Below are 23,688 nucleotides of genomic sequence, written 5' to 3'. Positions count from 1 at the left end.
AACATGATGAAAAACAAGATGAAAAACAAAGCTTTCATTTACATGTTTTATAAAGCTTTATCACATATACTGACAGTAATAATTTTGTTCATCCGCACAGAAATTGCGTATAGTTGTGGAAGCGAAGTGCATATAAATATGTAAATGATTCATGAAATAATTATGCCAATGATTCATAAATAACTCTGCCAACGATTAATGAAATAAATGTGCCAGTGATTCATAAATATACCAGTGATTCATGACACAACTATGCCAATGATTCATGAAATAACCATGTCAATAATTCATTAAATAACTAAGCCGATGATTCATGACATAACTATGCCAATGATTCATGAAACAACTATGCTAACGATTTACGAAATAACTATGCCAACGATTCATCAACTTACTATGCCAATGATTCGTTAAATAACATGCCAATGATGAAATAACTATGCCAATGATTCATGAAAAACTTAATATCTTTGTATGAAGGCAAAATAAATATCCAGATATGTTGATTTAATTATTATTAAATAAATTTCAAATTTTTTTCAACACTATTTTCAGGTCAATTCCCTTCCAAGCTCAACTGTACATATATCAAATATTTTACGGTCAATGATGACAGAGACGGTATTCCACAGACAGAAGCCATATTGCGTAAGTCTACCGATGTATTTGTGTATTATAAATGTACATAATATTCCACACGTTATATATTGTACGTATTGAGGATGCTTCATAATTTATTAACTTGCATTACAACTGAAATTTAATGTAGCGGCATATTCGAACGTTTCACTATTATTTTGGATGCAAAATAAATGGTTGATTTGTTACACTTGAAGAGAGAACTGTAGAGACCATGGAAGCGGAAGGTCGTCTAATATTACTTGTAAATAAATTACAGAAGCTGCGAATCTGATTACCAGTCTGTCACAGAAAGAACAGTTCTCTATTTCGATTCCTTCACAGATCTCCATAAAATGAAGTAATGTCTATCATTTAAGAAAGGATAGGATAAAGGGTCAAATGGTTTCTGGTGTACAGCTGAAGCTGTGTCTTCCATTAAGACCACATTTTTATGGGCAAATGTGAGCAATGTATACTGCAAATCGCGTGAAAAGCTGTACTAGTCTTTTTTTAAGTCGGTTAACGTCTAACAACTTTAATATAACTGCATGGGCTAAAATAACATAATTATCCAAACTATGTGCAGCGGGGGTTACAGTTGTGTACTATCAGAAAGACTTATTGCAAAGTACTGCTGCAGATAAGAAATATGTATAAAACGGTTTATTTTCCCCAATAGCCCTTAAAAGATGCAATATGTCGCATGATTCAAGAAAGGAAGAAAGGAGTTAAGCAGATGTATGTATGTATGTATGTATGTATGTATGTATGTATGCCTGTCTGTCTGTATGTCTGTGTGTATGTATGTATGTATGTATGTATGTATGTATGTATGTAGGCAGGCAGACATGTATGTAGGTAGGTATGTAAGTAAAGCTAACGTTCGAAAAATGTAAAAGATGATCCCTTCCAAATAAATAAACACTAATTTCAAGAAGATCGGTAGAATGCATATAAAATAACAGAAAAGGGTATCATGTAAAATCCTTGAAACGTGTAGACTTATAAATAGTATTAATCATCCATTCTTTATATATGGTTATAGCGTACCGTCATTTTTCGTGATAAATGCAAGCCATTTGAATTTGATGGAAAATTCGCCCAGAGTTTCCCATGAAATATATTAATGGAAAATCGACAGAAAGGCACTCCTGCCTGTAAAACCATTATGTTTTAAGCCGGATGCCAAAGTCGTATATAATCACTTAAAGGACGATTCCTACTGCAAACTGCATAGAACCAGATATGCCGTCGCATAATGAGCCGGCAGACCTGGGTCGCATTTTATTAGGAGTAATCAGTAGAATAAACAACATAGACCCTGATCTGCAGGCACATTATGCTACGGCAGATATGGATCTTTGTTGTTTGACTCAGCTTATAAGCGAGTACATGCGATAAGTGGCATGACTCATGATTCGCAGCACCAGACGATATATTTAACTAAGATACAGCACGGCAAGCACCGACTGCAAATCTTGATCAGTAAGAGGACTGTCTTGTTAAAGATCAAACTGAAATGCATAATTAGGACTTATAGTGATGATCGTTGCATGATGGAACTGAATCAAGGCATGATTGGGGGCGAAATTAAGGAATGATGAGGACGGAATCATGGCATGATGGGGACGGAATAAAGGCATGATGGCCACGGGATCCTGGCATGATGGGGACTGAATCATGACATGATGGGTACGAAATCAAGGCATGATGGGGAGGGAATCATGGCACGATGGGGGACTTAATCATGACATGATGGAGAGTAAAGGAATGATGGGGACTGAATCATGGCATGATGGGGAGGGAATCATGGCACGATGGGAGACTTAATCATGACATGATGGAGAGTGAAGGAATGATGGGGACGGAAAATCAGGGCATGATGGGGACTGACTGAATCAAGGTATGATGGAGTCTGAATCATGGTATTTCCTTGAGATAGTTCAGTGAATAGTTCTCTATCTTTACGTACAACAACAGGGAGCCCGAGTGGCCTAAAGCGCTCACCTTTCAGGATCACTGCCATCTCACCTCTGTCTACATGGGTTTGAGTCTCAGACCCGGCTAACGTGGGTATGTGAGAAAGCCTGCCAGTAGCTTCTCGTGGGTCGGTGGTTCTTCCCGGGTTTTGGGTTCGAGTCTCAGGCCCTGCTAACGTGGGTATGTGAGAACGCCTGCCAGTAGCTTCTCGTGGGTCGATGGTTCTTCCCGGGGTTTTCCACGGTTCTTCCTCCACCAGTTATACTGGCCGCCATGTATAGCCTATCTTGTGCTGAAAAATGGCGTTAAACACTACAACAACAAAAACGTACAACAACAAGCTGAGATGTGCTCACAAGTCTTTATTTCATCCAGTTTGTGTCGTTTTCTGCTGCCCACAACGTAATTCTTATTGATTGTTGCCATTTCCTGCCTTAGCAATGAAGAGATAATTGGTACAAAAGACCAGTACGACCAACGAATTATCATTAAATGTTTTGATAACATAATAACACACCCGACCGATCAGAACAGATGGGAATCATAAAACTGTTGTATCCTGCTTTATAACAAACGTTTTCGAATTCAAAACATTTCACTTTCTTGTGAGATTTATACGTTTACATTAAAAAGAAACGGGAATTAACGAGAGGCAAGGCAGAGAAATTGATAGTACATTTACCATTAATACTGACCGTCATGCATAGCCTATTATGTGCTGAAAAATGGCGTTAAACCCCACAACAACAACTTTCAACCTACCGTCTCTACTCGTTTATGAATCGAGTCAAACTGCAAGAAACATAAATCCTGATCTGCCATAGCATAATGCGCCTGCTGATTAGGGTCAGTCTTGTTTGCTCTACTGATTGCTCCTAATAAACTGCACATACCGAGATCTGCCAGCGAGTACATACGGTGTATTTCTCTAGGGACCATTTCTTAAATATCTTCAGAGAGCAAACCCATTGTTGAGGTTATGTCAAAGTAACTGTATTGGAAATCTTTAGTATAATTGGTTTAAACAGTAATTAGCAAGGAAATAGTTCATCAAAATCAATAAAATATAGTCAAATCTCGGGATTCAACTGAAAACCAAATAAATCCTGCTGAGCACTTGTTATTCCTCTGTTCCTAAACTTATGAAGGATGAAGTGCCTAAATTGCTCCGCGCTTAGTTCATGCAGGAACGTTGCAAAACGTGTGATTCTGGTGCAATACTTTCCACAGTAATTACAAATACTTTAATGCTGCATGCGCCGGTTCGTGTGTGTGTGTGTGTGTGTGTGTGTGTTCTTATGTTACGTGTTTAGGCTCTAATAAACAGTAACAAAATAAAGAGTGAATAAACAAGCTTTGAAAAATTTAACCAATAATTTATATCCCCGGAAATAAAAGATGTAAAAGTGAGGAAAAAAAGAACTTACGGTTTTAAGACTCAACTCCAAAATAATCGAAGAATAATCCACGAATTAAATTTTAGAAGTCCTAGTAGTGAAATGTTCTAATAAATTCAAGTTCGAGTCCTGACGAAAAATCCAAAATGGAAGGTGATGGCGTATACTGTAGTCATTATAACGCTGATGTGTTTACAGTTTTTTGCTGATTCACAAACAATAATCGAGTGTTTGAATTTCCGAATAAAATTTAAATAAATGTCTTTCTCCAAGTATTAACTATGAGCACTCAAATATTTCCAGGAAAAAGAATTAATCTTTCAGAAGCCAAATAATTTGAATAAAAATTAAAATAGAACTTCAAACTGGTCACAACGAAATACTTTTCAGTGTCCGAGGTAAAGCCCAAACTGAGATTATTTCTCTACAAACGAAGTTATAGTCAAATAATGCGCAAAAAATACCCGTATGAGGGTCACGTGATCACATTCCAGAACAGTTTTGAAGGTATTTACATGTCTAAGGTCACGTATTCCAGTACAGCCTCGATTTCACTATTATCATTCATACATTAAGAATTAATGTTTTTAAAAAAGAAGTTGTTTACTTGATTCTCAATTAAGGCCAGGAACTAGGTCAGCAAAAGATACAAAGTTCGGTGTTTATGACTTAACAGTCAGGTCAAACTTATTGCTGGAAAATATCGATTTCCTAGCACACAAAATTACATTACTTTGACATGTAATGAAACTAAAAATAAAAAAGATTTTACAACTTACAAACAATTAAATTAAATCAAACATAAATTGAATCAAATATACATAACAATGTGTATGAAATTGAAGTCATAAACCGCTAAAAAAAAAAAGTTTTGTTGCGAGAAGTCTACGAAAATATTGATGAAAAATAAAGAAAAGTGTTATTACTAAGTAGATACTGAAAGACAACACTATGACAGATAGATAAATTGATACATAGTCAGACAGATAGACAAATAGGTAGATAAATATATACATAGATACTCAGATAGACAGACAGAGAGATAGATTGATAGATAGATATGTAGATAGATGGATAGATTAATGCATACATACATACATACATACATACATACATACATACATACATACATACATACATACATACATACATACATGGGGGCCCCGAGTGGCCGAGTGGTCTAAAGCGCTCACCGTTCCGGATCACTGCCATCTCACCTCTGTCTGCGTGGGTTCGAGTCCAAGGCTCGGCTAGCGTGGGTACGTAGGAAAGCTTGCCAGTAGCTTCTCGTGGGTCGGTGGTTCTTCCCTGTGTTTTCCATGGTTCTTCCTCCACCAGTTATACTGGCCGCCATGTATAGCCTATCTTGTGCTGAAAAATGGCGTTAAACCCTAGAACAACAACAACATACATACATACATACATACATACATAGACGGATGAATGGATGGATAAATGGATAGATAAACAGATAAACAAATAGAGTGATAGACAGACAAGCAAACATATATACAGATACATACATATACAGACAGATAAATGGTCAGACATAATTTATAGACGAAAAAACACATGGACAGACAGATAGATAGACATACAGATGAATGGACAGACAGATAGATAGACACAGAGAGAGACAGTCAGACAAACACGTAGACAGATAAATAGACAGTCATATAAATGGGCAGGCATAGATAGACAGATAGATAGATACGTACATACGTACATACACAGACAGATAGGCGGACAGATGGATATACAAACAGACGGATAGACAGACAGATACTATATACAAAATAAAAGCAAATGATATCGTTTTTCATACACCACTTTTAGGCAGGAAAAAAGGAAAGCCAACATACGAAATATTTATATTATATATTATCCTACTCTGCATGCGATTTTGCAAACGTTTGCTTGGGATAATTTTGAACTCCTATAAATCGATTGAGTGATATATAGATTGGTGGTGTAAATTTTAATTATGCCACTATATATTTTGTTTTTACCAGTCTTAGCTAACAAACTAGTGAAATATTTTTTCTTCAGATTTCAAATGCAGTGATAAGAGAAGTTCGTACGTATAAAAAATCCTTTGAAACAAAGATCATGCGAGTGTTCTGTTTGAATATCAATAACGAATATCAATGACCAAGATTACTGTGTGATGCAGGATCCTGAACACGAATAATGCCACGTCATTTGTTCTCTCCACTCTATGAGGATGTAAAATTGAATTCTGTCCCTATGGCAGAAATTAATAAGAACAATTCTGCCTCCAAATAACGCTCATCGATTTTTGCTATTCGCGTTTTCCATTAACTTCATACTCGACATGCTCTCATTCACTTCAATCTCTCCTTCGTTTAACTGTAACGCCTCCCATCGCCCATCTTGTCAAGTCCTCTTTTCTAAGATCCACTACTGCATTTCTCAATCTCTTTTCTTTCCTAGTTTTGTTACAGGGAAAATACTGTATTTTCCTTCTTATCGATCCTATAATAGTTTGTAACAGTTAAGTCTGTCATTATGTATGCTCTTGTTCCACAAACACTTGGTGTATCCGGTTCGGGATGCTAATTTTCTTCCAATGTTCACATCCGCTCATGCTAAAGCAAATCATTCTAATTTATTTACTAGACAAAATTAATAATTTCTCATATGGATGCTGAAACAGAAATTAACTCCCACCTAGGTTCCTTAGCTACACCATCCTTATACAGACACATAAGTAGTATTGAAATGGAGTTTTGAGACCGTCTCACCAGTTCCTCTTCTCTGGCCCGTTCAATTTCCCACTGAGGATTTTTTGCACACTTGTATATTTGTGATCATGCTACATGTGAGTCAATGTGAAAGCTTTGCTTATCTTGGATTGGGGGATGCGGTGCTGTGAGCTCGCAGACAGATCGATATACACAGGCAACTGTTTACCTGACTTTTACTGCTTGTAAAGAATGTACCCTTTTAGGGTCACTTGCGTCCCGGTACAGTATCTGTTCGCTGAGACGTCGGTGGTTTTCCAGCTCATCCAACACAATCTCAAACTGTCCAATGCTAATTATTTCATCTCCTATGCTCACTTTGTGTAGGACCACTTTTGGCGGTTACGAGAATTTCTGACTCGATTAGTTTTCGTGAATATAACCGTAATAAAATTATTTTTTATGTACCAGTGGCCACTCCGGTTAATTTGACATGGCTTCGACAACAATTCCGACTTGCATGATAGTCGCAATTCCCGCCACAACAAGGCCAACGGTTATTGCTGAATCACGTCCGCAAACAGCACCGACGGCCACATACACACGCGTTTATATTTCTTGAGTAAAACGACTTTCTTGTTGATTTCATCTCGCAGCTTTTTCCCCTTCGATTATATTTTTTTCATCACAGCTCTTTTAGTAATACAGTCGCCGCGCAAACTATTTGCACGACAGGCTGGCCTTGATCGGGTACGAAACGCACATGCACTTCCACACAATTTTCTCTACTGTTACAACTTCCATGAAATCATAGAATATATACATTCCTGGGAAATGTTTATGTCTCCGGTGATTGTGCCTGAGGGGGGAGGGTGGTCCTGCTAATAAGTTTGTTTATAACTACATAAGCCCTTGCCTTGTGTCTGCAACGGTTCTCGCCCAAGAACTGTTACACGAACATTTGCGTCTTTGGTGAATATCAAACGAGGTCTTTCTTTCCTGACAGGGTCATTGTTGTTGATTCCATATAAATAAGAATGTTTTCGCTGTAAATTTGACAGATAATCTTATTTCATTGTTGCAGAAATACGCCTGATGATTAATTCTGCAACCGGGCACGTCCGATAGTCTCAGTGACTTCTAGTTCGTATTGACACAGAGGGGTAGTCCTAGCTGTCAATTTCTATTTTACCCTCATGTAGATTATGTTTTAGTGTGTATGTTTGTCTTATAAAGCCATTCTCACGCAGAGGTCGGCAAGTGAAACAAAATCACATTATTGTTGACAACCGTCCCTCCAACAGCTCATCAAAGTTAAATTTCGTTTCACCGTTCAACCTTGTCATCGCGTTCATAATCAGTCACGTATATGTAATGATAACTCTTAAACACAAACACAATAACAGTCCAGTACCCGTATGAATAGACGTGGAATGCTTCAAACAAATTTCGTCTCTACCAACGTTACCGATATCTTATACATGAAAGAATTTTGGAAGACCGATGTTCGGTTCATTATAACATTTGTTATTACTATTATTAATTGTTTTCTCTCTCACGCTGGTCATCAGTCCCAGGCATGTTGTAGATGAAGTAACTACTGAGGCTAGTTGTGCTTGCACCTGGGTTGTCTTTACACTCAAGCAGATTTGTTAAAAGCAAATATCACAACAGCCTCCGATTCCCTCATTTTCGATTATCTCAGTCAAGTATTTCACTACGTTTGGCCTTGGAAAATCACAGATTCGTCCGTGCCGATGTTAACAACTCGGTTCGGTCAGATCCACGTCAGTGCCGCGTCGGGTAACTGTTCTTAGGCATTTTATATACTCTCAAGTGTAGTCTCTACGTGACAATCAATTAGTGTTTGCGGGTTTGGACTTTCCGCGAGTGCAGTGAGTGTTTCAACAAGATGTCGACAAATTGGGTAAGCCACCATGTAGATGATCAACGACTTCACGTGGCGGTGACATGTATGATATGACACATTCAAGCTATATAGTTATTTTATCTTTTTGTAATGTTACAAAGACGTCACTAATATGGTAATTTAATTCCAGCATTTGCTGCAGACTTGCTTGTGTTTTTTTTCTTTATAGTACTATACGTATTAAATTGTATGATTTCTAGTGGCATTATAAAACAGCCCACTCCAATTCTTCGGGGTCTTAGAACTGGTGACACGGTCTCGAAGTCCCTTATCACACAACTACATGCAAAAAGGCAAAGTATCCGAAAAACAAGGGCATGCAATCTTAATGTAAACCAAAACCGGAAAATGAGACCTCCTTGCATAGTAAAATTTCCGAAGAATTGTGGCATGTGTACTAATGAAATGTACTTTTAGAATGTGCATACATTTGCTTATGTTAAGAGAACTTAATGATACTGAATTGAACTAAGCTGAATTTAATTCAACTGTACTATTTTGCAGATCACCTTTATAAGGGTCCGTGGTTTGGTTATTTAAACATAATTTACGACTCTTTCTTTAAATATAGGTCAAAGAGACAAGGAGTATACCGTACAACTAAATCAAAGATATTTCGTCAGAGCCAATTGTATGCTTTTCATTGTAAACTGAAAGTTTACGTTCAATTTACTCCACTAAATTATAAGCAAATTAAGTTTTATATTTGAAGAATGATATACGCTAAGCTGTGGTATGTCTGGCAGGATAAATGGCTAAATGGTTTCTGGTGTATTGCTGAAGATAATAGGCAACTGTGAATACACGATCTAGTATTGCAAATAACTTGAAACTGTAATAGTAGACTTTCAAAATGAAGTAATGGCCTATGAGATGATAGTAAACATCCAGAGGTTTGAATCTGCATTCAAGAAACCAGAATAAAGTGTGACACAGTGGTGTAAAATCAGAATTGCATCAGACAAATATGTTCTTTGTACTTCTGGTTCTTAAAAGTGCAGTCTGCTGCATGATGAAAGCACGAATTCAAGCAATTAGTTTGGTGTAAATTTAGAAATGAACACCCAACACTAAGTGCCGATAATAGCTGCCGTAAAAATGGAACTAATCTTTCTTTCGCTACATAGGAATGATAGTCTAGTCTCATTTTTCCTGATAAATGAGCACTTGACTTAACGGAAAATTAGCCCAGATGTTCCCATGAAATATATTAATGGAAATAACAGGATACCACTCCCGATTGCGTATCCATTAGGTTTTATACCAGATGCGAAAAAATGACATTGTCCGGCAGTTCCAGACATCTTTAACTGAGATACAGCAGGCCAAACATGGGCTGTAAATCTAGATCAGCAAGGGAATTTGTCCTTGTAATATCTGGACTATCGAAATGAAATGCATGATGGGGACTAAATATTGACATTTCCTTGATATGGTTCCGGAAATAGTTATGATTATTTTTCCGCACAGGGACAATTTGAAATGTGCTCACAACTGAGTATGATATCATAAAGTTGATACTGTCTTCTGCTGCTGATCAGGACGTAATTTATATAGTTGGTGCTGTCTTCTGCTGACAAGGACGTAATTCATACAATTAGTGTTGTCTTCTGCTGCTGACGAGGACGTAATTCTTACTGATCATTGTCAGTTCTTCCATCACTAATGACTAGATATTGGGTACAAAAGATCTGTATGACAATCAGTTTACTACGAATGTTTTTTTATAAAAGACTACCACACCCGACATTTCGGAACAGATGCACAACATAAAACCATTACATCCTACTTTAAGTGTTAATAAGTGGTTTTTAAGTGACCAGTATTTTCTAATCCAAAGCATTCCATTTTTCTAAGAAACAACTTTATAGAAACATTGTATCTAATGCTGACTTAGATCCTGACCTTGATTCAGAACCAGTGATAGTTTGTAGTAAACAACTCTTTTTTATATTCTTTCTCAGAGAAAAATTCATAAAGTGGATTCGAGGCCATACTTGGAATACGTGTCAAATAGCATGTAGCAACTGTTACAAACTCTGGTTTCTAAAAAGAGGATTGGCCTACATCCGGGCATCTGTTTTGCGTTGTAGTTGGATTTAATACTGACGTTTTGAGAAATAATAGTTATGCTTGCCTTAACACTTGAGAGGTTAAAGTGTTTTAGGTTATGACCAGTTTTGGGCTAACTTTTTCCTTCAATTTATTCGCATTTCATGTTTGTTTTCCTTGGAAATACCAGTGCTCTAAATTAAGTCATGGACAAAGACATATCGAAATTTATACAGAATTTTAAAAAAAAATCAACAAAGAACTGATCACACATTAGTACGACGCTGCCCACAGCATTCATAATCGCCTTCCATTTTGGATTTCATCGGGATTTGAACTCATTTTCATTAGGACTTTTTATTACTGTGACTTCTAGTTTTTAATTGTTGGATTATTTTTGGGTTTGATTCGTAAATCCGTTAAGTTCTTTTTGTCATTTTTATCTTATTTTGTAGGGAAATAATTTATTTGTTAAATTTTAATAAGCTTGTTGTCTTCACGTTTTCTTGTTACGATTTGTAAAAGCCTAAACACGTAAAAACAGCGAAATGAAAACCTGTTTTTGAAATTTAACAATACTCTTGAACGTATGCAGTGTATGAGATTTTTTATGCATCAGTTAACGAGTGTCTGTTTTTATGCATCAATTGACGAGTGTCTGTTTGTGTGCATCATTTGACGAGTTTCTGTTTTTATGCATCATTTGACGAGTGTCTGTTTTTATGCATCATTTGACTAGTGTCTGTTTTTATGCATCAATTGACGAGTGTCTGTTTTTATCCATCAATTAACGTGTGTCCGTTTTTATGCATCAATTGACCAGTGTCTGTTTGTATGCATCATTTGACGAGTTTCTGTTTTTATGCATCAATTGACGAGTGTCTGTTGCCTTGGAATATAGTCTAGTATCAAGTCTATCTCCTTCCGTAATGCTATTTCTCTTGTATACTGTTACATATTAAAAAAGTCTACGCTTTCTTTGTTAGTATTAGTTTGATTGATGAATCGTGGTTATTCATCCAGTTAAAAAAGGATTTTTGTATATTAGAAAACAGGAAATATATAAGAAGTGAAATGGAAACATTCCACTCGTGACAATACAAACTGTCTTCACTTCACTCATAAAATATTTACATATATCATCTATAAAAAAAGTATATTTTCTTTTATTATACAATTTTAAGGCGAACCCAGTCTATTTGCTTGTATTTTCTTCTCCATTCTGTTCCAATGGGATTAATGGCTGCATTATTGAAATGATAAAAAGATGATTGAAATTCTACAATAATCTTGGAACAGCGACATTTTACAAATTTAGCTTTTATATTTGATGCTTCAGCTTGGGTATTTTGTCAAATTAATGGCTGTTTTAAATGGCAATGAAGACATGTTTTTTTGTAAATATATTTCTTGCGCGGATTGATACAGTCAACATTCTTGGGGACTGGGTTCTTAAGAAACATCACAGAGTGGTCTTATCCAACAGAGCGTAACATCTTTGAATAAAATATTTTAATGATAATGAGTTTACTTTTGAAAATGTGGGTTCTTTATTTTGTTCATTTTTGCATTCAAACGTGATTTGTTGACAGGTCATGGCGAGTTTACAGTACTATTTGTTTGAAGACGATTCACTGAAATTTCTAGTATCACCTAATTTCTGTTTGAAATCAACACTCTCCAATGCCCAATATCTCTGTCAGGCTTAATCATTAGTATGATTGTGATGAGGGTTAAATTCGCAGCTTAAATATATTATCAATATATTTAATCAAGGGCTCTTCCTAACCGGAATACAATACTGTATTGGTGACAGAGAATACGGAACAGCAACAGTTCACATAAGTTCAGTCGTTGACAATTTGCGTGATTCATGTGGACAACTGATTTTAAAAACGTTTATATATAGGTTTTGTTCCTTAGCAAATATAGCATTTGTTGTTCTCACCCATTCATCTACATAAATGTTTGCACAAGATGGAGTCAATGGTTTCCCCATAGCTATATATTTTCAGAGACATATATTTTCACCAGATATTAAATCATTCTTTTCAAGACAGTTTCAGTAAATTTAAAATTGTATCATCCTGTCGATTTTCAACCGGATTGTCAAGCATCGCCGATCCACAAGAAGCCAACAATGATCAAGATAGATGTCAGTTTAAGGCTATCAATATCTGCTTTAACAAGAGTTCAGTTTTTAAGAGGTTTACTTTTACTCATTTTCTGCAGAAAATCATTTGTATCTTTAACAAATAATTATAGGTTACTGCATTTGTATGGGAAAATATGAACGAGTTTTTTGGATGGAATATTGTACGACCTTGGGAGTGCAGTTTATCCATCCGACAAAACGATTTCATATTTTCCCATATAAATGCAGTAACCTTTTTATTATATTCTCATTTTTCTATTCTACATAAGACTTAATTATATATAAAAAAATACACTACAAGAAACAAAGTAAATGAATTTATGCGGTATTCCAAACTAAATACAAAATAGCGGATTCATCATTACACAACAACGGTGTTAAAGCGCACATATCTCCACTCAGATAAATTTGAAATTGGTCGCGCGCTAAACATAACTTTCAAAAGAAAATGGCGTTTTTGTCTACTTAAAATTGAAATTTGGAGTCCTATTGTAAATGAATGAACATTGCAACAACTTTCCCATTTGATCTGAAATGAATAGATTTTGGTATTTTTTGTCGATTCTACGAAATTTCGTGATTATGGACTGGATTCATCTGTGCAAATTGTATATGAAATACAACGGATTGAAGCAGAGCGGGAGAAGCGTGTTGACATCTGCAAGTGTACTTGTTTTGTCATTGACTATTTGAAATCACAATATGGGGAAAATACGAAGTCTTTCAATTGCAATTATCAAAAAGACGCTATTGATTTTAATGCTTATTTCATCTTGAGTGCAGTAAGGAGGATGTAATTGCACTTATATTCGAAATAACAGTCATTATTATTGTTTACAATAGAAAGTAGTTGCTTTATGCGTATGAATGGAATATGAAGGTGTGCAATATCGTAAAATGCTGAACGATTCTGACAATATAAAGTTAACGGAGAAAAAATGACCATATAATAAAAATACAATGTTTAATGATGAATGACTTGAACGAGAAAAGAATTATGATTAATACGTTCGTGTATAAGATCCAGCTATTGGACAAATTAACATAATCAGCACGAACCTAATAATGCAACAAATAAAAGTAATAATAAATGACCTCCCACATTACAATGACAAGGGTGAATGATTCACTCATTTCAACGACGAAATCAATAATGAGTTTTACTCAAATAGTAAATATGAATTCAACCAGATAAAGAAAAATGAGGGATTTTACTAAAATAGTAAAATGATAAAAACAAAGGGACAAATATACAAAATATCTTTTCAATCCCAAACCACTACGTATTACAAACCCCAAAATTAGCCCACGGCTAAAAGATTACATAAAAGATACGTCACCAGCACACTTGGCAACCAGTCACACTGGTCAATCCAGCAGTCAGTATTCCAGGTAGTCGCCAACCACTATTCAATTCCTTGGTCAATCACGCAACCAGCGCGCACAAATCGGTAAGCAACGCCCAATCACCTGCTACTCGACCAGCAACATTGAACATAAAACTCTACGGCTGCAAAGGTTCAGCATTACAGCTGATATGGTCAACTTATAGGGTTAGCTCTACAGCTGGTACCACGTCGACTCCAATCAGCTATACAGCTGCGAATCCGATCAGATGAAACTACATCTAACACCATGTATTATGCATGACACTGGCACATACGGTAAAACGTAATGACGTTATTTACGGTAAGCTATTCATATTAGATTATCGTCATAATAATCACAAAACAACATACAGGTTCAGAAGTAAACCTACCCGTGCCCGATAGGACTCCAACGTACTAAACTTTTTTTTAAAAACGCAACTTTATATTGCTAATATAAATCTCTTGCTAAGTCACAAACAATAATTGAAAATATTTGCCTTATACTACGCAAGCCGAAGCTACATAGAAAATATTCAGATATAAACGTGGTAGTACAATAGTTTTAACTTATACTATACACACAAAATTAATAAGTAACTCACATACCTCTACAGTTGACGATGTGCAAGTTCTTTAAGTAGACTGCTCACTGACAAGACGTTCCGTAATGTGAAGATTTAGTTTTACGGTGAGGCATTTATATACAGACGATGCAGTCATACATTCGGTTTCTCCCATCGAGAGCACTAGGCACGTGCGGCATATGATGAACCGTACTCACTATTTCGAAATATTGTACAATATACACAAATCACCCTCGGGTATCGTTTGAACTATCTGAAACAAAGGGCCTACCTGGAGTAGCATCGCCAGATTAGGGAATTTCAGGAAGAAGGTGAAAATACCTTGTTCTTGATTTATTCAAAATTAAGTAGACAAATCCCTCTTTTACCCCAAAAAGCATATTCAAGATCCATCTGTTCTCCAACGCTATGTCACGATAAATTGGTTTTGAAAGAGGCTGATAATATTTTAAATGGCTTAATTGTCGCTCCGCTTCCAAAATATACTAATCTCGGTCAATGACAACAGATGCCTATCGCATATCTGCCCTCTTCTTATACCAAAGATTTGTTTATGGATAATTTTTATCATGTCCTAATTTCTAATTTACTGAAGTTTGATTTCTAAAAAAAAGGCACGATTTTGTTTTTAATGTCAAAATGCTGTTCTATACATCTTCCAGTACAAAACCAAAGCTGTCAAATGGATTTTTTTATAATTTGGATTCACGAGGCTGATAATTGATTTTGAGTTGTCAAATAGGTGAAATGAAATTTTACCGACAAACGCTTTATAAACTTTTGAAAAGGTTTTATTTCATTGTATCTGCATTGTCTGGTGTGGATATAGAATTGATGACTTTTGAAAGAAAATCGTGTTCCGACAAAGTCAGGGCTTGAAATTTACAAGGATTACCAATGAAGTTCCAAATCTGAATTGCAAACATACAACAACAAAAAATGTAACAGTGCTGAATGTATATAGCCGCAGTCTCATCCATCCAGTGTAACACTGTAAGGAACTTGGAGTCATCAAGCTCAGGGATAACATCAAGGTTATAGGAGATAAAAGAATTTCACCTGTCCAAGTTCCTACAGAAAAGTTTTGGAGTGTAACTTACGAGCTGCAAAATATTTTTTTGCATTGAGAAACGCTTGTTTTGCCAATGCAGCCCTACGTTCTGCAGGAATAATTTGTGCACCGCTCCTTCATTCATATGTCTACAATTACTTTTTTCTCAAATTTCTTGGCCAGATTTGTCAGGTGCTATATCTCGACATCTGGAAAAGATATGTCTCGGTGTTCCCGAGGTGACATTTGTCTTGCTAAATACGTGTTAAATTTAAATTGCCAATTACTACGACCTCTTTTCAAAATTAAGGTAATGACCAATTATTGTATTTCCTTTTGTGTTCTCGAGTACGTTCTCAATGTCGTGTTGGTGAGACGTCGAATTCTTGTAGTCTAAGTGATTAGTCCACTGAAAGATTGCATGTTAATCGAAATGAGTGATCGGTTGGTACTGTCTGAATAGGATTTGCAGAGTTAAAAGTATTCTGTGCCGACGATGATTGTGGAAGCAAATCGGACGGGAAGTAACAAAGACAGACATACCATCTTTCGAAGACGAGCTCCTACTACCTTTGCGTCATGGCGGGTAGTTAGAAAACCGGTTGTTGCCTTTCCTCTTTTCTCAGTTCCGAAAATATAGAGATATTGGGCCTCGGTCGTGTATTTGATGTTATTCTTATCTGATTGCAGGAATTATCTCATCATCAACGTTTCTTAAATGGTGCATAGCCCGAATCCGAATAAGTGTGAGAAAAGTCCTAACTAAGACTGCGTGGTCTGCTTTAGCTCTGTCCATTGTCACGTCTGATTATTAACATTACACAGCAGATGAGTTCAATTAAACAATACAATTTTCGTAAGTTATTTAAAATGCAATTCCGATTCAGTTTTAATTTTTTATTTTATTTATTTATTTTTGTGTAAATACTTAACAAAACGTTCAAAAGAAGGAATGCAAACATTTAATTTGGAATAATAAAAAATTCAAAGTATGCTTAAGTAGGCCAAAGCTTGATAAAATGTTATGTATCAACAAAAAAGAATGGGTAAGTCATTGACTAAATCAAACTGAATAGTGCAGTTAAATCCGATTTAGGATTACGGTGTTTCGCACCTTATTGTGCTTCTTCAGGAATCACGTGATTTTGGGTAATATTAATCATGGTTTCGACGAATCCTTAGATGGATAGAAGGGTGTTGAATTAAATATTTCCCCATATGGTTTGTGTTTAGTTTGCTCATCTTAAATGACTAGTGAAATGTTTTATCTTCTCCAGCTTTTGAATACATTGATGTGCCGTTCGCACATGCAAATATTTTTGGAAACAAAGATCATGCGAGTTTACAATTAGATGTCATCGAATTTCTTGATTGCATGTCTGATGCAGTATGCTGAATAAGAATATTCAACGATATTACGCATTTCCACTCCTTGAGAGTGTAAATTTGTAGTGTAATGTACGGGTTGAAAGAAGCCCTTGAATTATGCCATATGGCTAGAATTAGAAAGAAGAATTCTGGCTCTAACTTTTGCCCATCAATATTTGCCCTTCGTGTTTTCTATTAACTTTCATTTCTTCCATCCTCCATAAAAAAACTCTCATGCACTTCCATCAGCCATCCTCTGCTTCATTTAACTCGAACTCTTCCCATCGCCCATCTTATCAAATCCCCTTTTCTATGATCCACTATTGCACTTATTCATTTTTTTCTCCTATATATATCACTGGGAAAATATTGTATTTTCCTTCTTATCGATCGCGCTCTAGTTTGTAGCAAATGAGTCTGCAATTATGCATACTCTTGTTCCACAAACAGTTGGTGTATCCGATTCGAGCTGCTATTTTTTTACCAATGTTCACATGAACTCATGCTATAAAAGCAAATTAGTCTAATTAAGTTACTAGACAAGTTTTGATTCTCACAAAATGAGCTAAAACAGAAACGAACTGCCTCCATAGCCCCACAGTAACGCCATTCTCATTCTCAAATACGTTGTCAGCAGAACATTCCAAAAGAGCTGTGCGAAATCACAACGAAAAATATCACGCAGAAATGTAAACCTCCGTGGATAGTGACATATCCAAACAATTTGAGGCATATGTACTAATAAGGTAATATCATAACCTACATGTATTTGCTTATGTGAAGAAAAATAAAACCATTATTGTGAATTGAATTGAACTAGGTTTGATTGTACTCTGGATGGTCTCAAAATGAATACATGACTGTTAGGAATGAATCCTAGCTTTAGAATAAGTAGTAAACGTTGTCAGATATTTTAATATCAGAGTACTGCAGTAGGAGCATACTTGTTCATCGCACACATGCTAAAAAAATTGTATGTAAATAATGGTCAGTGGCTGTTATCGCGTCATAATTCACTGACGTTACAATGACAAGATGGCTTGCCATCACTGACAGCAACTTAAGTGATCGTGTCAGGCTCCTAAAGCTGAATGTATTCCGTGTTTCATTATAAAGTTGCAGGATAAACATTGCAAATTAAAAGTGCATGTATTTCATTGATTGTTGATTATGTTATTTTCAACACCAATAATTTAATAAAATTATTTGCACATCTAGGCAGGTGTTCGTCCGCAAAATAAACTAACGAGGTATTAATGTGATTACCTCCGAGTTTCTTTCTATTATGTTTGCATCGGCCAGAGAAAAGGACATTCCAAATGCAGATTACTGCTGTAATAAGTTTGGAAAACACGTACCGATATATCATATTGCAACAATTATTTACCCAACCAAACCAGAAATGTTTGTGTGCGTTTCTGATCTGTACCAACATTATTATGCACCTGGTTGAAGAGACAGATTTCAAAGTTGCTTGTTTGCAGTATTGTGCCAGTAGCAGGGCAAATCCAAATAGATAATATACACCTAAATAATCCTAAGTCAACCACTTTTGAACTTCTTCACTGATATTTATCGGCCAGCAACATCTTACAAAATCATATGAATTCATATATAAGTACAAATGGATAAGGTGAAACAAAGTTTGTGTACACATTAACAGTATACATGATATTAGAAACAAGACCATTATATTAACAAAAACAATAAATATACACATTGTCTGTTAACTGATGAAACACAATTGATTGTATCTCATTTTAAGAGAAACTTGAGAACCTCAGCAAACCAAAAATTAAAACCGAAATTTCTTATTGGTCCTATGGGATATCAATCTCGAAAGGCATCACTCTTGGTTGAAAGAAATAAATTGATTACCATAAAACTCACAAATTCAATTAGTTACGAAATAAGTATTTTGTGAACACGTGTATACATTTGAAGATTTTTAGAATTTAGTGCTAACCTAATAATGTAACCGTTCATTTGATGATGTTTTTGTCCTTTACATTTAATCCAGTGTCAACCTGGAATCAAACAGATACATTTAAATTGTTTTTAAAAAAATTGATTTTGGCACCTTTCATACACATAGTACAAAACATCTACCACATGTATAAATATTCAATCAATACAAATTATATATATTTACATTCATATAAAGGCATCTGCATACATATTCATGCAAGCATATACACGTACACATCATATATATGCACTTTCACATACACATACGCTTAAACATAATGCATACATATACAAAATATATACACACATAAACATATATTCCTGTTTGCACATATACACAGACTGTGACACAATATAATTATGCAACATGTTATTGTCTGATGTGAAACTACACCCGTTGTTTTTTCTTTCAATTTATGTATGTGCTCAAACGCAAGCGCGGTATTAAAAATGCTTTTCTTAGTAGTATCATAAGAATAATATACATGAAATATGATAGATAATAATGCATGTCTTAAACAAGCAAATGGAGATGTGATGAAAGTAACAGCGAACATAAGAAAAGAAATTGTGCACAAATTAATTAAATTATGTAGTTTTAAGTAGTATTCATCATATTATTATAATTTACAGTGTTAAACAATTACTACACAAATGTAACTAATTATACGCAACAGCACTGGGGCAAAATGTGCTTAGCTTGTACCACAGGTAAATCTGTCACATGTTTATGAACTGTAATGCCGATCTATATCAAGACCCATTTACAGTTAGCACACTTGTACTAAACTAGAGGTAGGATATCTCTTTTATTCGTTGTTATCTACCTTCGGATAACCTATGAATGCTGCATCAGAAAATAGTCTTGACTAAAAGTTATAATTAAAACTAGCGAATCGAAAAAATGCGCACAGCAAAGTTTGTAATATTGTTTTAACAAATATATATTTGCAAACATTTAGATGTGTTCTCTAATTTCCATGCTAATTTTGATATTATAACCAATATTGATGTAACAAATAGATCTGTATTAAAGATTCTGAAATACGAGATGAGCTTTTGACGTAATTATTTCGTTTGATGGGGAACAAATATAGCCACCAGCTCTCTTGGCTCTAATATTTTACTTTCATTTTCAGTCACTATGAGGCGTTCAACATGGTTCCCTCTTGCGAGCCTATTTATTCTTTTGATCGGCGGCATCATCTGTTTCGTTGGCCACTGTGAATCTGGAAGAAAAACCCTAACGTTTGTCAGTGGAATACTATTTGTTCTAGCAGGTAAGGATACATTTAGAATTTAAAATGACATTACATACAAACAAAAAGAAAGCTAATGTACACAAAAACACCGAAACGATTAGGATGCAAAATTTATCCTATACTGCGCATTCCCCGGTAAAAAAAAAATGTGTATGCCATATGAAACTGATATCTAAGGCGACGTTATGCTACTAGCTGCGTCATCCACAGAACAAACTTCACCAATGTTATTTGATGTACATTTCTGCTTGTCCCCATCTGTGCCGGAGAATTCTTCAACTTGGCAGTTAAGATTCAAGTCAAATACTATGACGGATGATGGAACTAGTAATGGCGGCAGCTATGTTTTAAAGATTTTTTTTCTGTCGGATATATATTCTGGTTGAAAAATCTGGTAAGAAGATTACAAATACTGAAAGTATGTTTTCACCACTCGCATACAGTCCTTTCAGGAAATATGTCTTTCGTTTAAGGGACATATCTATGGGTCTGGTCCGCTGATTACGACAGGAATGTTATTTTACTGCCCTATTCTTAAACTTGAAATACTGTTCAAGTAAAAGAGAAAATCCGAACAGAATGATTAATATATGCTCATTTTCTTTTCTCCGTTAACTTTACGCTGTCAGAATCGTTCAGTATTGTTCAATACTATGCGGATTTATACTGCACGACCCGTGTGCCTAAAAATATAGCGTATTACGAACTACATTGTAAACAGACCATGTACAATCATGCAGTGACGCTTTAGATTTTGGTTGATTAGGTTTGTTTGCGAATGAACTAAACAAGCTGTTTCGTCATTTTGAATGTAGAGATAGAGTTAACGAAGTGGACGAGATTACTGAGTCACAAACGAAAATTTCATACAAGCAAACGTAATATTCGAAATGTCAACAACAATCATGAGAGACGCAGTAATTCAAAATACCATTCTGACCATTTAAACATTTAGGAAACATATTCGTAACTTTTTGCCAATAGAATGGTTCAAGCTATGGCCAGTGCTCTCTAGGGTCTATACAAATAGCATAGAAAAGCATATTGAGGCCAAGGTACGTCGCATATCTATCAGAGACGTACTATTGTACGAGTCAATCAAAACACCAAAATGGAGGAAACATATACCTGAAGGGTTTGGTAGGAAACTAAGAGACTCAGAGCCGATAAGCCAAGAAAACAAAAAAATATTATTTCCTCTGGCTAAATGGACTGTCACACAACAGCTACTTTGCAATTTTCCCAATTTAACTGTTTTGATACAATGCTAGGCTAGCGTTAGAAGACATACACTGTATGATACAGGTCATAGCTGGAGTCCATCCAACAGCGAGAATGCAAGTGGCATAAACATATCTTCATTAGTTGGTAATAAGGATGGTAATAAATATACTTACATTGATGCATCTTGAATTTCCTCAAAATGTACATTCTTCGTAGTTCTGCGAATCCTAATGATATTACCCATGTAATAGAAAACCTAATACATACCGAAAATGTACTGTAATTTCGACTACATTTTCACATTCTTCTTACTACACTGAATTAAACTAATAAATCCAAGGTCGTCCAGTATTACCCAGAAGCAGAAAAAATGTGTTCATATTTGTCCATACAAATGCAGTAACCTATAACTATTATATATAGTAAAAACAATTCTCTGTTAACTTTACATTGTCAGAATCTTTCGGTATTTTACGATATTGCACACTTTCATATTGCATTCACGTGCATAAAGGAACAACTTTCTATTGTAAATAAATAATGGACGCAGACGCCAGCATTTTTGATTTGTAAACAAATCATGTATACTCGCGTAGTAGGCGCTTTACGTTTTGGTTGATGAAATTTGTTTCTGAATGAAGTAAAGCAAATGTTTCGTGGACTGCCATATGCCAGCTGCTTTGGTACATTCCGCGTTAACTTTTTGATACAATGTTTTGGATTTAGGCTAGCTATACGGGGTCCTTACAAATATCGTACAAGTGACAATGCATAAACTGTCTTCTTAAGCTGGTAATAAGAATGGCAAAAAAGATACTTACAGTTTTAAATCCTGAATTTCCTCAAAATGTACTTTCTTAGTTCTGCAAATTCGACTTACATGAGCCATGAAATGACTTCTCAAGCTTGATTACACATTTCGAAATTGTACTGTAATTTCGAATATATTCCAAGTGCAATTACATCCTCCTTGCTGCATTCAAAATGAAATAAGCATTAAATTCCATAGCGTCTTTTTCATAATTGCAATTGAAAGACGTCATATTTTTCTCACATTATGATTACAAACATTCAATGACAGAAACAGAAACACATTTGCAGATGTCAACACGCTTCTCCCTCGCTTCTTCAATCCGATGTATTTTTATGTGGAATTGTCACATGTAAATACAGTCTATAATCACAAACTTTCGTAGAATCGCAAAAACAAATACCAAACCTTATTCATTCCAGATCAAATGTGAAATTTGTGGCATTGCACATTCATTCAAAATTTGACACCAAATTTAAATTTTAACTAGACACGTCATTTTCTTCCGAAAGTTATGTATGGCGTGCAAAAAAATATACTTATAGTTTTACAGCCTGAATTTCCTCAAAATGTACTTTCTTAGTTCTGCAAGTCCGAATTACATGAGCCATGTCATAGGTTCTCAATCTTGATTACACATTTCGAAATTGTACTGTAATTTCGAATATATTCCAAGTGCAATTACATCCTCCTCAAAATGAAATAAGCATTAAATTCAGTAGCGTCTTTTTGATAAATCAATTGAAAGACTTCATATTTTGCCCACATTATGATTTCAAACATTCAGTGACAGAAACAGAAACACATTTGCAGATGTCAACAAGCTTCTCCCTCGCTTCTTCAATCCGATTTATTTCATGTGAAATTGCCACATATAAATCCAGTCCATAATCAGGACATTTCATAGAATCGAAAAAAATACCAAAATCTATTCAATCCAGATCAAATGGAAAACTTGTGCAATGCGCATTCATTCACTATATGACTCCAAATTTCAATTTTAAGTAGGCAAAAACGCCATTTTCTTTCGAAATTGATGTCTAGCGCGCGACTAAGTTCAAATTTATCTGGGCGGAGTTAATGTGCGCATTAATAATGTAGTTGTTGTGTAATGATGAATCTGCGCTTGTGTATTTAGTTTGGAATACGGCATACATTTATTTACTTTGTTTCTTGAAGTGTATTTTTTTTATATATAATTAAGCCTTAG

At 35.3% G+C, this 23,688-nt stretch overlaps 1 protein-coding gene across 1 annotated transcript in view; it reads left to right on the top strand.

Annotated features, from left to right (window-relative positions):
• Window positions 1-561: 561 nt before the first annotated feature.
• Window positions 562-23,688, top strand: part of LOC149802718 (voltage-dependent calcium channel gamma-4 subunit-like) — a 36,215-nt gene continuing 13,088 nt past the window's right edge. Inside the window, exons 1-2 of the mRNA XM_089951300.1 lie at window positions 562-648; window positions 20,321-20,461. Of these exons, the coding sequence (XP_089807426.1) occupies window positions 20,326-20,461 (136 nt within the window). The 5' untranslated portion in view covers window positions 562-648; window positions 20,321-20,325. The remainder of the gene's footprint in view (window positions 649-20,320; window positions 20,462-23,688) is intronic.

This window comes from Sinohyriopsis cumingii, chromosome 3, assembly GCF_028554795.1.
Source record: "Sinohyriopsis cumingii isolate HCF-2022 chromosome 3, ASM2855479v2, whole genome shotgun sequence".
Taxonomy (NCBI): domain Eukaryota; kingdom Metazoa; phylum Mollusca; class Bivalvia; order Unionida; family Unionidae; genus Sinohyriopsis; species Sinohyriopsis cumingii.
This window is presented reverse-complemented; position numbering and strand designations above follow the sequence as displayed.